This window comes from Cydia fagiglandana, chromosome 24, assembly GCF_963556715.1.
Source record: "Cydia fagiglandana chromosome 24, ilCydFagi1.1, whole genome shotgun sequence".
In the NCBI taxonomy this organism is placed as follows: Eukaryota; Metazoa; Arthropoda; class Insecta; order Lepidoptera; family Tortricidae; genus Cydia; species Cydia fagiglandana.
Window position 1 is genome coordinate 629,357 of NC_085955.1, and position 16,837 is coordinate 646,193.

The following is a 16,837-nucleotide window of genomic DNA, read 5'->3' on the forward strand; positions in this document are numbered from 1 at the left end:
CAGCGGAGTCTTAGTAATAGGATCCCGTTTTTAGTGTTTGTTTACGGTACCCTAAAAAATGTGTCTTGACTCTGTACTCTCCGTAGCAAAGTTTATTTAACCCTCACAACTTACAAGATCCACTTTTTGAATCACTCACTATACTCATGGTAAAATTTTGGTATATTTCTCACCCTTGGGTATCAATTAGCACAAAGGGTTAAACAACAACTTTTCCCCCTTGTGAAACAAATATAGATGGTCAAGCAGATCTTGTCAGTAGAAAACGGCGGCAAATTCGAAAAATGTAGGCGCGAAGGGATATCGTCTCATAAAAAATTTGAACTTCGCGCCTTTTTCTACTGATATATATATATAGTCCTCCTCGCCGTGTCCGACGATGGCGACTCCTCCAAATGTTTTAATTAGGACGATGGAACGCTCTAATGTGACTTGCGAAGCCAAACTTGGTTTTGAAGATGCGGTGGCAAGGTCCGCAGTGGAGCTGGCCGGCTGAGTTGTAGGTGTAGGTATACGAGGGTTTCGGTCGCGTCTTACGGAGATGGCGCTTAGCATCTAGGTCTTCTAAACGCCGCTGCTCGTATCGTTCTACTGATAAGATTTGCTTGACTATCTATAACTACTTATTACATTTTTACTCTTTAAATAACCGAGTGTAACGAAAGATCTTTACGATGTATTTGCCACTGACTCCATTACCTAATATGATGAAAAAAAAACAATCGTGCTACTTGGCAACCGACATTGTCATATGTCAACTACTACAACTCAACTTTACATCGTAAACAACTAGAAATGAACTTTAACGTAATATTCATTGGGCGTAATGAAATGCAACTGAAAAATTGTAAGCGTTAGACATATGGTTTGAGCAATTTTGAACCCTAAGTATGTGGTATTAAGGAGTAAGTCATCCGCAAAAGTGTGAGATCAATTGTCACTGATCGCGCGATTATATAATTTTTGGCGTATTTTTTGCTCGTCCAATGACTTCGTGAGCTGTCAAAGTTAAAATTGTGAATGTGAACGATGTGAACTTCAGTGTACAGTTCCCTGCAATAATATGATACACAGCGAAGGCCGCAAAAATATCTGACGATCTTATTTGTAGAGTCATATGAGCGTGTGATATATTTTTGCGGCCTTCGAAGAGTAACATAATTATTATTGCATATGACTTTACGAGTAAAATCATATGCACCTTTTTAAATGAGCAATTCTTGGATATATGAAATTTGCTATATGGGGGTTTTCGGGGGCGATAATAATCGATGGCTATTAGGCTTTATCTCTGGGAAAACGCGCATTTTAAAGTTTTAATATTTTTTCCGAGCAAACCTCGGTGTCCCAGGTACTTTGACTATAAAAATAAGAATGTCTAATTATAATTAAACTACAATGTTAGAGTCGGGCCAAAAAAAGTCTGCAGACTATTCTTGGTCTGACTCTACTTGCTACTGGGTTAAAATAATTTACAACAAAAACAATCATTAAAATTCATAATCATAGTGGCTTAATACATTTAAAAAGTCTTAACAGTTAAACGCGCATTAAAACTAATAATAGTTTTGCTTTCTTACATCTATTCTGACAATAAAGTTTTTATGTTATGTAACCTGTTTGTAATGAAACTTTTTGTTTCGTTTATAAAAATAGCGTTAACTGGCTACAACGTGTCAAAAACTTCTCGGATGCCACTAAAAAGAGAATGCTTTTATTTTTTTAAACGTTCTAATGGCGTGCAAGATGTCAGTGCCACTAAAAATAAACAGTAAAAGAGGTTGTATACATCGTTTAAAAATTGTGAAAAATAGTATTGCTGTGTAGACTAATAGAGTCAGACCAAGACAAGTCTGCAACGATTTTGATAGCACACGCAGTGCAAGTCATGTCAATCATGATCGTAGAGTCCGACCGGGAAAAGTCTGCAGTTATTTTGATAGCCCACGCAGTGCAAGTGTCAATTTAAACGTCAAGCTTCTATGAAATTATGACGCATAAATAACACTTACACTGCGTGGGCTATCAAATCCGCTACAGACTTTTCTTGGTCCGACTCTAGGTATCTCTCGGTTAACAGTCAAACAGGCAAGCAAGGTCAAGATAGCCATCCGTGTAAACGTAAACATGCACTCTAGATGCACCTGTTGACGGATGCAATCCGCCCCCCGCAGCTTACAACACACAGATCTTTCACACGGATCTAGCCGCCGCCACACAATCGAATATAAGTAAAAAAGTAAAAAAAGGTAAGTAAAATACTTTATTTTTACTTTTTTACTTATATTAACAATATATTTTTTAATTAATTTATTTATTTTATAAGCTCTCATTTTAAGACGACATTATTAAATTAGATAAAAATTGGCATAAGGTCGTCCATTAATTACATTCACATCACACAATTTTTTTTAAAACCCTCTGTTGCTTTCCGCTTTTCTTTTTCGATAAGTTGTCGATTTAGTGCGAAGAGACACCGAAAAATGCGTAATTTTTCTATAAAATATTGAGATTTACGAAAAAAGTCTTTGACTTCACCATATTGTTGCCCTTGTTAAGACGCATCTTTTGAGACCATTCACATAGCCCTAAAACTGACGAGACCAGTAGCTCTACTATGATGCTATGGCGATGTGTGATCTGATGCGATCAAAAAACATTTTCAACGTTGAAAATTTCATTAATCGGTTAATAACGTTCACCTATGGCGATTTTTTTTTAACCAATGTCTGCAACTGAGAACGAAAGTGCGAGCGTTGTATTTGATAAAACACAACTACGCACAACTTTGGAAACAAAAATCAAGTTATTTTCACCACTTGAGGGCTTCGTCACTTTATTAAATACAGTTACAGTTGAAAATTTCACAGATGATATATTTCTGTTGCCGCTATAACAACAAATACTAAAAAGTACGGAATCCTCGGTGGGCGAATCCGACTCGCACTTGTCCGGTTTTTCAGTCTTTTTAGTTTATATTTCAATTCCTGTTAAAAAAATGGATTCTCAACGTCTTTCCCTGGACTATGGACCTTTCAGATAGTTGTGCACTGTAGTTGTGTATCTGTGTGTATAAATAGATCGCGTCGGAACGGTGGTGCAGTTACATCACTAGCAACACTTGTCGGATTTAGATCGCAAACTATCTAGGAACAAGACAATATTTAGATTACTGAGCTCTTATCTCATCTTAACTTCCAGGAGGTCACGGTTCCAAATCCCGGCCCATATTATAACATCATGAAATAGATTTAGATTCTTCCTCGCGTTATCCCGGCATTTTGCCACAGCTCATGGGAGCCTGAAGTCCGCTTGACAACTAATCCCAAGAATTGACGTAAGCACTAGTTTTTACGAAAGCGACTGACATCTGACCCAGGGCTCGGAAACCGGTATTTGCTCCATACAAAAATACCGGTATTATTACGTTCTTTTTCGTTCTTTGGTTTATTATTTCTTTTTTAATTAAACAATCTGATAACGCAAATTCGTTACCTAAATACATGATCCAGTCTTACGTAAAAAGCATAAAATAATTCAAAATATTGGTCTATTTCGGGGTTTTAAAAAAATACCGGTTCCGAGCCCTGATCTGACCTTCCAACCCAATGGGGAAACTAGGCCTTATTGAGATTAGCCCGGTTTCCTCACGATGTTTTCCTTCACCGAATAGCGACTGGTAAATATCAAATGATTCGTACATAAGTTCCGAAAAACTCAATACCATTGGTTTGAGCCGGGGTTTGAAACTTTGAACCCGCGATCTCCGGATTGAAAGTCGCACGCTCTTACCGCTAGGCCACCAGCGCTTCCCACATCATGAAATATAAGATGGTCAAGCAAATCTTGTCAGTAGAAAAATGCGGCAAATTTGAAAAATGTAGGCGCGAAGGGATATCGTTTCATAGAAAATTTGAATTTCGCGCCTTCTTCTACTGACAAGATTTGCTTGACCATCTATACCTACATATGTAATAAACAAAAGGAACCTTATTTATTTCTGGCGCCGCGATAAGCGCTAATAAAGATCTCTCTCAGACAACAATTTTATGTTTAAGCTGTTTGTTTACAAGTTATCTTCAACGATAACACTAACTACTATACATATATAATTAATATTGCGGATAACCTGTGACTTTTGATAAACTATGCTAATCCTGTTTAGTTGCTATACCTTAGTGTTTATGTCATGTATAGGTAATATCTGGCAGACTGAGCTTTGCTCAGAAAACATATACCTACTGATACTGATACTAGGGGCAACTCCAGCCAGCAGATCCTGCAGCAAGGACTAGGAAGAGGAGACTACAGGGGGTAGGCGAAGTTGAGGCAAATAGCCCTGTAAGCTCGCATGACTCTGCTGATTCAACCTAAGCGGCATCGAGTCAGTGCTTTGCTCAGAAAACATATAGTACCTAACTCAAAAATGCTTATTTTTTTAGAGATAAGACTTAAATCGATTATGCCCCCGAAAACCCCTATATAGCAAATTTCATCATCACTTCATCGAAATCGTTGGAGCCGTTTCTGAGGTCTCCAAAATACATAAATATACAAGAATTGCTCGTTTAAAGGTTGTATTAAAAAAGAGGAGAGAGGCAGTAGGTAGCAATGTTTTTTTTTTCAGAAAAAAAGCCGTGAAATACTTTAGTAAAAGATAAAAGTTAGTATTTTTCCTTGATTCAAAATTAAAACAGATTCAGATATTTAAAAAAAATGTTTAGTGTTTTGTCACTCTACATTTCGTTTTTGTACACTCTTTCGTTATTCAAACATATAACTATAGTCTGTCCACCAACTTTGTCAGTAGAAAAAGGTGCGAAATGCAAATTTTCTATAGGACGATAACGATAACCCTTAGCACCTACTTTTTTTGAATTTGCGGTTTTTTTTCTACGGACAGAAATGGCTTGAGAGACTATAATAGCCCCACACAACTCACTATAGTATACAAATGCATAGTCACTCCTTATTTAAGGTCGTCACAGACTCACAGACATATTTAATACTGAATCAGGACCGGATTCTCTCGGGTTTTGATGTGAAAATCTGTCAGATCTGTGTCCTTATGCAATTAATTAATACAACTTGCAAAGGAGGGTGGGCTAATTGGCCTATTGACCAATAAGGACAAGCGATATGTCACTGGATAGCTTATTCTAAGTTCTAAAACTTTTACTATGGCAGGTAGTCCCAAATCTCTGTGTGAAAAAAGTTATCGCCGCAGAAATTAGTGTGAGTTGTAAGTTTAGTTTTTTTTTTCGATACTAAGTTCCTGTGTCGCAGATCATGAAGGTTTTGTTATTGTAGATGATTTTGTGTTACGATATTTTAGTTTTTTATTCGTTTTCTAACGTTTTTTTATGCCAAAAATTTTTTTAAACAGCGATTTGACAAGTCTCGCCATACAAAAAAATAGAGTATATAAAAAAGCCTTTCCGATGATATATCACTTACTCGTATTCTTACATGGGCCAGTGTCCATACAAATCTGCCCATCCTCCTTTTATGTCATTTGTAAGGCATCAAAGACAAACAGTAAATTATTTACAGAGATCGCAGTCCACGTGTCTCTATGAGTTTTTAATTTACCCGACCCGACGCAAAACCGTCATAACAGCGATAACCCGGGGAGGACAGTACGTCATTCTTGACTATATAGTAAACATATATGCAATTATAATTTTTTACAGCAGATCCGCCTTTAATATTTATGAACGTGTTTATCAGAGTAGGTAAAAATGTGTGTGATATAAAATTAATATAAAGGCTTGTTTTTTTTAGTTTTAAGTTCATTTAGAATTCTAAGAAAATGGGTCATTAAAGTTTAACTTTTTTTTTTATTTCTTCGCCTAAACCTTGTATTTTGACTTTCTTGGTTAATCACCGTGTAGCTCTTTGAGGATTAAATGGAATCCAGACGGGATGATCAAATCGTCCGATTTAGAAATTAAATTGGCACCAATCACCAATTTTCGATTTATGGTGATATTTGAGTCCTCAAAGTTAAAAAGCGGCCAAGTGCGAGTCGGACTCGCCCATGAAGGGTTCCGTAACAGCAAGTAACACAATAAAATTGCGGTTTACGGTTTATGACGTATTAAAAAAAAACTACTTACCAAATCTTGTTCAAACCAATTTTCGGTGGAAGTTTGCATGGTAATGTACATCATATATTTTTTTTAGTTTTATCATACTCTTATTATAGAAGTTACAGGGGGGGGGGGGACACACATTTTACAACTTTGGAAGTGTCTCTCGCGCAAACTATTCAGTTTAGAAGAAAATGATATTAGAAACCTCAATATCATTTTTGAAGACCTATCCCCCACACGTATGGGTTTGATGAAAAAAAAATTTTTGAGTTTCAGTTCTATGTATGGGGAACCCTAAAAATTTATTGTTTTTTTCTATTTTTGTATGAAAATCTTAATGCGGTTCACATAATACATCTACTTACCAAGTTTCAGCAGTATAGTGCTTATAGTTTCGGAACAAAGTGGCTGTGACATACGGACGGACAGACAGACAGACAGACAGACAGACAGACATGACGAATCTATAAGGGTTCCGTTTTTTGCCATTTGGCTACGGAACCCTAAAAATGCCCCCAAACGAAAATACTAGCGTCCCAAAATTGGTAATAGGCGGTCGAAATCGGCTAGCCAAATTGGTGTTTGCGTCTGCACGCCCTGATTTGATCGGACGACGAAAAATTATCCCGTCTGTACTGGGCTTTATATTTGACCAGTCTGAAGAAAGTACAAAAAAATGTTGCCAGCTCAACTCACCCATTCGCGCCAACATAAGTCTCCTTCGCCGTAATCCCATTAAAGTGAACACGATTCTCCACCTCGCCGTCCACCAAATAGTCAGTCATCACAAAATTCACTATTTCCCTATTCAAATGTCGCCTTAAATATTTAATGTCACTCAAATCTTTTTTTACACTGGTATTACGTCCGTGTCTATGCGAGTGTTCCATCAAGCTTGTGTTTTGCAATTCGGAATTTGAATTTTGAATTTGAAATTGGAATTCGTCTTCGCGGTCGTCGCAGCTAGTGCTGCCCAGGAGGAAGAGGATGAGAATCGGTATCCGGAACATCTTGCCGCGCGACAGGAGTTTTGTGAAACTCGATATCTTCTTGTCTTTGGGCGTTTTGAGCTCCATGGCCCTGGAAAGAAAAGAGAAAATTGTGAACACATGGATTAAGGTTTATAAGAGTTTTCCATTAATTTTAAGGGTAAATTCAGTGGTTGAGAAAAACACACAGTTCAGAAAAACACTATTCTGTGGACAACACAATAAAAGGTATCTATTAACTACCCAGGTAGTTTCAGGTAGGTACTGTAGGTATTAACTTTAAAAAATACTTCTCGTGGCAAAGTGCTAACTTAATAAACATTCCTCAACTGAATTTTAACCCGATTCTAGCCCATCCATTTTTAATTATTCTCGCGTAAGTAAATACCAGCTTCTATATCACATTTCCTAGAACATCGTTGTAGGCCATCATATTTGATTTCTCTAAACATTTTTTCCGCACCATTTGAAATTTAAGACAATGTCAACATACCAGATTTCTGGTATCTGGTATCGGTACGGCCTTATTAGTTTTGCTTAAGCGGCAAAAACTGCGCGTGTTGGTTGCATGAAAAAAAAGCGTGCCAGAGAGAAATTGATAAGTCCATTATTTTATGGCATTTGGCTAATAGACTAAAGACTTAAAGAGCACTCTTTAAAAAGCAAAGTACAAGATGCTTTGGTATAATCTCGAATAACGTTGTCTAGGGATTCATTTGGAGGAAATTTAGTCTAATCGAATTAAAAATAATCGAATTAGATTTTTTTTCTACATCATAGTGGCAAATACGCTTGCGGTCGCCAAATATTAATAAGCAGAGACTATGGGTGCTTGTAGAGTGGAGTTTGATCCTACAAGCAGATCTAAAAGTGATATATAATATGTACAGTTACCTGCAATAATATGTTACACAACGAAGGCCGCGAAAATATCTGACACGATCTTATTTGTAGCGCCATAAGAGCGCGTCACATATTCTTGCGGCCTTCGGGCCCCCCCACATCTGGCGTCTTTCGAGCGTCGTCGTCTGTCGGCGTCGGTCCAGCGCTATGGAAAATGACGTCGCTGCGCAGTTGCGTCGACGTTGCGTCGACGTCGGCCATAGAATTGTAGACGCCGACGCTCGAAAGACGCCAGATGTGGGGGGGCCCTTCGTTGTATAACATGTTATTGCAAGCGACTGTACTAACTATATCTATTTTTTAAATACGTTTTGAACAAAAACACAGTATGATACTTTCCGATTTACCTATTTATTTTCTCATTGATATCGAAAATACTGTTTCGTTATATACTCCAAAATCACTTGTCATCAGGAGCACAATTGGACTCGGCGAATAAACTAAAAACATCTACCTAGTTAGAAAAATATCCTAGTACGGTATGATTTTACGTAATATTTAAACTACGAATTCAGAACAAGGTTCGGAAACCGCGGACACCTCACAAACCACATAATCTGAAACCAATTCAATATTCGTAATCAGATATACTGAAGCGAAAACGGTCATATTACTTAAATATACTTGGTCAAGCAGATCTTGCATGTCAGCAGAAAAGGGCGGCAAATTTTAAAAATGTAGGCGCGAAGGGATATCGTCCCATAGATAATTTGAATTTCGCGCCTTTTTTTACTGACAAGATTTGCTTGACCAGCTATATTTATTTATTTACATTTTATTACGCAAAATACACCTTGTGAGCTGTAAACCCCGAGAACCCATTTGGTACCGACATTTTTTTTGAATTTCTAAAAACTGAATAGAATAAAAAAATTACACTTCGACTTAATACGTGAGTGACCCGTTCTTAATATATTTAATACGTCTGTATCTCACGGAAGTTGTGTTGGCGAACCCCCCTCACAACTCTAATTTTGTTCTATAAAATTTGACTTAAAGAACTAAGATCCAAGCAATAAAAAATATCGCATCATTCCTAAAAAAGGTAAAACAAGATTAAAACCTATGCTGGCCTTCCAGTTGCCAAGCTACTCAAGCTAGTCAAAATAGGTAGTCAGACCAAGATAAATCTGCAACGATTTTGATAGCACACACAGTGCAAGTGTTATTTAAGTTATTTTAAACGTCAAACTTCTATGAAATTATGACGTGCAAATAACACTTGCACTGCGTGTGCTATCAAAATCGTTGCAGACTTGTTTTGGTCGAACTCTAATAGCAAACATACATTGATTAATCAAAGAATCATTGATAATGATTGCAATTGGATTCTACGAATGAAGGTCGATTAAAAAAATAGTGTCACGTGGATCTCAATGGTTACAATTTTATGAAAACTGTCACGCGACAGAATGTTCCTAGAACGCTATAAGTACCTATATAAACAATTGACTGCCTTCATATACTTGTACAATAGATTATGTACATACATAGATTAAATTGCCTATAGCCGACATGAAGAAAAAAAACCGGTCAAGTGCGAGTCGGACTCGCGTTCCAAGGGTTCCGTAGATTACTCCATTTTTGACTGTAGTGTATGCGACCTCCAGCCGCAGAGCTGTTTGGAATGGTTACGTCGTTTTGAATGATATGTCACGTCAGTCAATAAATGGTGAATATCCTGAATGCATCTCGTCTACATTATATCTCTGCTGTATCCTATATACCACATTGACAATGTATTTTTTATATGTGAAACGCGAGTGAATTGCCTTTAAAAAAACCCGTAGGGGTCGGATCAAAAACTAAGTAATTAGTCCGACTCACGCTTGACTACATATTTCTAATGTGTTTTCCTGTCATCTATAGGTAAAGATCTATATTATGTATTTTTTTCAAAATTTTAGACCCAGTAGTTTCGGAGATAATGGGGGGAATGGTAATTTTTTGCCTATTTTCTGGAATTACTTCTAAACTGTTTATTCTAAAATTATAAAAAATATATATTTGAGATTCTCACATTGAGCTCTTTCATTTGATATGTAACATGATATAGTTTGAAAAACTTTATTTTTTAATTTTCTCATTTACCCCCCAAAAGTGGCCCCAATGGTTAAAATTCATTTGTTTACGTTACATGTCCGTCTTTGAGTCACAAACTTACATATGTGTACCAAATTTCAACTTAATTGGTCCAGTAGTTTCGGAGAAAATAGGCTGTGACAGACGGACAGACAGACAGACAGACAGACAGACAGACGCACGAGTGATCCTATAAGGGTTCCGTCTTTCCTTTTCAGGTACGGAACCCTAAAAACAGCGGACACGCGTTCCGAGGTTTCCGTACATTACTCAATTTTAACAATGTATTTTTTTATGTTGATTGTGAATGAAATGTCTTAAAACTTATAAAATATAGGCACCTATATTAAACAATTCACATCAAGTGCTTATGTACTCGCAGTTTTCACAATAAATGTGCTCTGTGAATTGGCAGCGCCATCAGCACTGAACTTGAACTTATTTATACGATAACGCGATCGATGCGCGAGCGCAAGGCCAATCATAAAGACGGGTTATTCTCAAATGTTTCTCAGCTCATACAAGTCATACTAAATTTCTCCAGTCACGCATATTAGAATTTTAACTAACTAATTATATAAGAGCATTCAATTACCTAATTGGGTCAAACAGAAAACTGTGTTACGTCTTTCCTGTAAACATACACAAGAGTTAAGGGCTATATTTAACCCTTATCCACGTGAAAAGGTCCTCCTTTTATTTAGAGAACTATGATAAAATCATTACTTACATGCCCACAAGCTGTTAATTATTGCTCACAGGAGAGAAAACTAGTACGTTCGCGCGAACTGTACTTTTTTCTCTCCTGTGGGCAATAGTTAACTGATTGTGTATGCCTACAGGAAAGACGTAACACAGTTCTCTGTTTGGCCCAATTATACAATGCAATTAGGCAAGAGAATGATGATGATGTCCTTATCATCATCATGTATCATCATTTGACGACCGGTCTGGTCTAGTGGGTAGTGACCCTGCTTGCGAAGCCGATGGTCCTGGGTTCAAATCCCAGTAAGGGCATTTATTTGTATGATGATACATGTATTTGTTCCTGAGTCATGGGTGTTTTCTATGTATTTAAGTATTTGTATATTATATATATCGTTGTCTGAGTACCCACAACACAAGCCTTCTTGAGCTTACTGTGGGACTTAGTCAATCTGTGTAAGAATGTCCTATAATATTAATTATTAATTATCATTCTCTTGCCCTTGTCCCATTCACTTGGGGTCGGCGCAGCATGTCTTTCTCTTCCACACCTCTCTGTCACCCGTCATTTCATCATTCACTTGCGTTCGTTTCATATCATATCTCACACAGTCCATCCACCTTTTCCTCGGTAGGTACTACGTAGGTATTGAAATAAAATAGATTTAAACCAAGAAAAGTCTGCACTCTGCAGAGATTTTGGCAGTACACACAGTGCCAGCGCAGAAGAAATAACAGTACTACCGTAATACAGAAAGGACACTTCCAAACCCGAAGTTTGACAGCGATTCAGGGTCCCTTCCTAATACCTATATGGCAGTGACCCTTTCGGCTATTTAGGGTTGTCAAAATCCAAGTGATTATCTTATCTGTGGTCGTGCACGCACAAGGAAGTCATGTGATGCCAACCCTAACTAATAATTGCTCGGAGCAATGCTGAGCCAAGCGGAGCCGAGTTCGACTGAAGTCAGGAGTGTCTCCCCACTGAGGCCAGTGTTATTTATACGTCATCATTTCATAGATTTTTGACGTTTAAAATAACACCTGCACTGCGTGTGCTGTCAAATTCTCTGCAGACTTTTCTTGGTTTAACCATAGAGTAATATAAGTAAAGAAGGAGTGGTAACTTCATACATCAGTTTTCTTATTAAAACGCGCGTTATTTCCTAGTCGACATCTAAATCTGGACGTCGAGCTGACTGAAGGCTGCCCGGACGGGAACAATTTTTCGCCAATCTGATTAAATTGTCCGATGAAATCAGGCCGTGCGGACGCAAAAGCCAATTTGGCTCGCCGAAATCAACTGCCAACCAACCCCGACCCCTGTAACTTCTAAAATAAGAAAATGATAAAATTTAAAAAATATATATGATGTAGGTACATTACCATGCAAACTTCCACCGAAAATTGGTTTGAATGAGATCTAGTCTTTATTTTTTTTAATACGTCATAAATCGTAAACCGCAATTTTATTATGTTACTTGCTGCTACGGAACCCTTCATGGGCGAGTCCGACTCGCACTTGGCCGCTTTTTATTTTAATTTAGAGCGCTCAAATATCACCATAAATTCAAAATTGGTGTAAGTGGCCAAATTGGCGTGCGCGTCCGCACCACCTGATTTGATCGGACAATTTAATCAGATTGGCGAAAAATTGTTCCAGTCTGAACAGGCCTTCACTCAACTCGACGTCCCGATGATTTAATTTAAATGGTGACATACTGTTTTAAATGTCGGTAAATTTATTGTTAAACACTTACGGCTACCATCAGTTTGGCATTGACATAAACGCTATCGTGAACGTAATTTACTTTCTATATATCTCTTTCGCACTAATATGTCAGTACGAGCGAGATGCATAGAAAGTAAATTGCGTTCACGATAGCGTTTATGCCAATGTCAAACTGATGGTAGCCGTGGCCGTACTTATCATGTTTGCACCCGACCAAATTATAATGTTTAGATCGTCAGCAACATATGGGTTATCAGTCTACATGAAGCAGTCACGGACATATAATAATAGACTCCGTTTTGGCGCGGCTACAGTCAGCGTTAGACATACCGGCGCCCTACTACAGATATGTCTATTTTCAGCGCCGCCCTACTAAAGGTATTCTGCCGTATTCGAACTTCAAGATATTCACAAGAGACGACACGTACTAGATCCATTCTAGATACGTTATAGTTTAGATATCAACTAGTTCTCTTTTGCAGCGCAATTCGTGCAACCAATGTCACTTTTACGTTAGATAGCGTAAGATATCTATTAGATGTGAATTGGATCTCTAAGTCATATCCTGTGGAAATCGTTCAAGAGTATCTCCAGAATAGCGCAAATGTCAAATTTGACAAGTTAGATCTTAAACTTATCGTTATCGTATCTAGGTGATGTCTAATACATAGATTTAAGGTTTAGTAGATGTCTATTTCATAATCCGAATCGGGCCCATTGACTTTGCGAAGTGCGTGGTGGGAGACCTAAAACCGACGTCGCTTGTCGCTACTGTAAGTTCATGTTTTTCCGAGAAATTATACGTTACTTCGCTTCGCACGGGTTTACAAATTATATGCCTAAACCTTCCTTAAGAGCCAACAGGAGTGGTAATTTCTCCATACAAACGTACTCGACTGTTTCCTCCGTGGGTTTTGATGCTAGAGCAATGATTTTTTCCAACACAGATTAATAATTTCAATATCTGTGTCGGACCGTTTTGCTTTTTTTGATATTTTAGTTTTTTAAGGCGCTAGAGCCCTTCAAATGCAAATGCCCGCCATGAGAGGCGTATTCAAAACTGATATAATAATATCAATTAGCCAAAAAAGCAAAACGGTCCGAGACAAATAATGTCCCAACTAGCAAAAAAGTCTCAGATTGCGCACTTTACAAGAGTAGTGAGCTTATAGCGCTCTTATTTTTGTTTTGAACTTATCAACATTCCAAATTTGGTTACGATTCGTTAAGTTTTGGAGGAGGAAACAGTCGAGTACGAAACCTCGATTTTTACGCAGGATTTTTCGCCTTGTCCTTATCTCACTAGTTAGCCGCTTCCGTTAGCGAGAAGAATATACCCTATATTTACCTAAAATGTTAAAAACGTAGCTCCTGTTTCGTCTTAAGAATCACTCTATTGATAGGTGAAAACCGCATGAAAATCTGTTCAGTAGTTTTTGAGTTAAACCTGTTGACGTATGTCTTGGTCGGCCTCTTAAGTAGCCTGGCAGTTTTTGCAGTCCAACCATATTTACATTTTTTACAAGCTTTTATTTAGTTTCACCTGACCGTTGTCTGTCTGTCTGTAATCAAATCTTGCAAGTTAAATTTGATCCACTTCCCGGTTTCCGATTGAGCTGAAATTTTGCATGCATATATAAATCGGATGACAATGCAATATTATGGCACCATCGAGCTGATCTGATGAAGGAGACAGGAGGTGGCCATAGGAACTCTGTGATAAAACAACGAAACCTAATTTTGTTTGGGGTTTTTAGAATTGTCTCGATGAGTAATAATTGCCTGTAGAAAGAAAACTACAGTCAGCGATAAAAGCTTGTTCCAAAAATGAAATTTTTGCCAAAAACTTATTAATAACGTCATGTCAAATGGGGCATTATCTATGAAAAGGGACCTTATTGTCGATGGCGCTTACGCCGCACAGCGTCGCACGGCATTGAAATTATATCGGAGCGTCGCTAATAATGGCGTAAACGCCATCGACAATAAGGTCCCTTTTCATAAATAACGTCACAAATACCCTTTCAGAGACAGATTTTGATAGAGTTTGATATAACTGATAAAAGTTAAATAAATGAAAACATATCATTTCTCAAGGTTTGTGTTCATAGTAGTTCATAGTAGATTACGTCTGTATATAATGTACATAAATTATTATATATAATACAATATTATAGATATTTTTAATTTTTAGTTTTAATTATTTTAATTGTAGTTAGTTTTAGTTTTATATTCCTATTTATGTCTTTTAGTAATTTATGTAATTTAATATTTCTTATAATGTTGTACATACATGGATACAATAAAAAATTATTCTTATATATTATAATACAACTCTATTTACACAAATGTGTTGAATAGCCGTGAAGGAGCCAAAAAATTGTAATTTAAGCATGTCGTTTTAAAATTAAAACGTAACTGTGTCGTTTCAATACAATTTTGTGAGATTTCTTAGTAATTATATGAAGTTTTTAGCTTAAAATAAACTATATGGAGATGACACCAATCATAGGAGGATACCTATCGTAACCTATCGAGTTCGAAATATACATAGTTAGACCCAAAGAGCATATAATCACTACGTTTTGGTTAGACCGTAAAAAGTCTGCAGCGATTTTGATAGCCCATGCAGTGCGTGTCATTTTAAACGTCAAACTTCTATGAAATTATGACGTACCTATACATAACACCTCAAATCCGCTGCAGACTTTGTTTGGTGCGACTTTAGTTATAATAATAAAGAATGTTTTATAGTACGTCGGTTCCTCACTCTGCGGCCCTGACCACCGGCAGCTTGGGCCCTGCCCCGCTGCCGGCGGCATCCTAAGTTAGGTTTTTTATAATGTGTTTATATGTATTTTTTATTGTTTTGTAAGTATTTTTATATTTTGCTTTTATATTCATATTATAATTAACCTAACTTAAGACGAAAAATGAATAAAAAGAAGAATGTTTCATTAACATTTACTCCACTTTTCGGCCCGACACGGCATCTTGTTAGTACACTACGTCACAATCCCATAACACGATTATCATTGACGTCGACGTCAGGTGACGTGACGTAGTGGAACGAGTAGGTAACTGTTTGAACGGTGCTAATCACACATCGTTACCGAAATCTAGGTGAATCGTGAACTATTTGGGAAAGATTAAATTTAACCATGTAACCATTAAGTTTAACCTATCCGTGATCATTAAGGTTCCGTACCCAAAGGGTAAAACGGGACCCTATTACTAAGACTTCGCTGTCCGTCCGTCCGTCCGTCCGTCTGTCACCAGGCTGTATCTCACGAACCGTGATAGCTAGACAGTTGAAATTTTCACAGATGATGTATTTCTGTTGCCGCTATAACAACAAATAGTAAAAACAGAATAAAATAAAGATTTAAATGGGGCTCCCATACAACAAACGTGATTTTTGACCAAAGTTAAGCAACGTCGGGAGTGGTCAGTACTTGGATGGGTGACCGTTTTCATTTTGCATTTTTTTCCGTTTTTTTTTCTTTATGGTACGGAACCCTTCGTGCGCGAGTCCGACTCGCACTTGCCCGGTTTTTTTTAAGTTTCGATCAGTGTTTTCTGTCAACGATTATTATCTTAGCTAGACCCCCAAGGGGCGGTAGAGACAGTAGCAGATTTGCAGTCTTTGCCGTCCCAGGCCCAGACTACATTTTAATAATAGTAGTAGTAAACTCCTTATTGTACAAAAATACATATTAAAAATAACATACAATTAGTAAAAAGTACAAAGGCGAACTTATCCCTTTGAGGGATCTCTTCCAGTTAACCTTTGAGTAAATGAGAGGAGAGAGTGAAACTAGGGTGACAAATGCAGCAAAATGTACCACAAGGTACCAGACCATTTTAAGTTATTTCTTGTTATGACGAGCAAATTTTTTGTCACAATTTGCCGCCCCTAATTTTTTGCCGCCCTAGGCCCGGGCCTACCGGACCTTAGGGCCTATACGCCACTGGGTAGAGATGCGGATTGAATATTATGATATGCTGGAACCGACCACTGACTAACAGTCCGCCGGACGATATCGGCCGGTCAGTTGTTCGGGACTGTCAAATTTTTGTTCTTAAGCCGACCACTGACTAACAGTCCGCCGGACGATATCGGCCGATCAGTTGTTCGGAACTATCAAATGTTTGTTCTTAAGCCGACCACTGACTAACAGGCCGCCAGACGATATCGGCCTGTCAGAACAAAAATTGGACAGTTCCGAACAACTGACCGGCCATGGGCGCCGGCAGCAGAGTGCAAGGGGGTGCACTTTGACACCCATTGAAAATGATACATTTTTTACCCGACTACACCATTATTATGT

General features: G+C 37.7%; 1 protein-coding gene across 3 annotated transcripts in view; it reads right to left on the minus strand.

Annotated features, from left to right (window-relative positions):
• LOC134676270 (uncharacterized) overlaps positions 1-16,837 on the minus strand; it is a 94,640-nt gene that overhangs the window by 63,381 nt on the left and 14,422 nt on the right. For all 3 annotated transcript variants that reach the window (XM_063534639.1, XM_063534637.1, XM_063534638.1), the window contains exon 2: positions 6,792-7,175. In XM_063534639.1, the coding sequence (XP_063390709.1) occupies positions 6,792-7,171 (380 nt within the window). In that variant the 5' untranslated portion in view covers positions 7,172-7,175. The remainder of the gene's footprint in view (positions 1-6,791; positions 7,176-16,837) is intronic.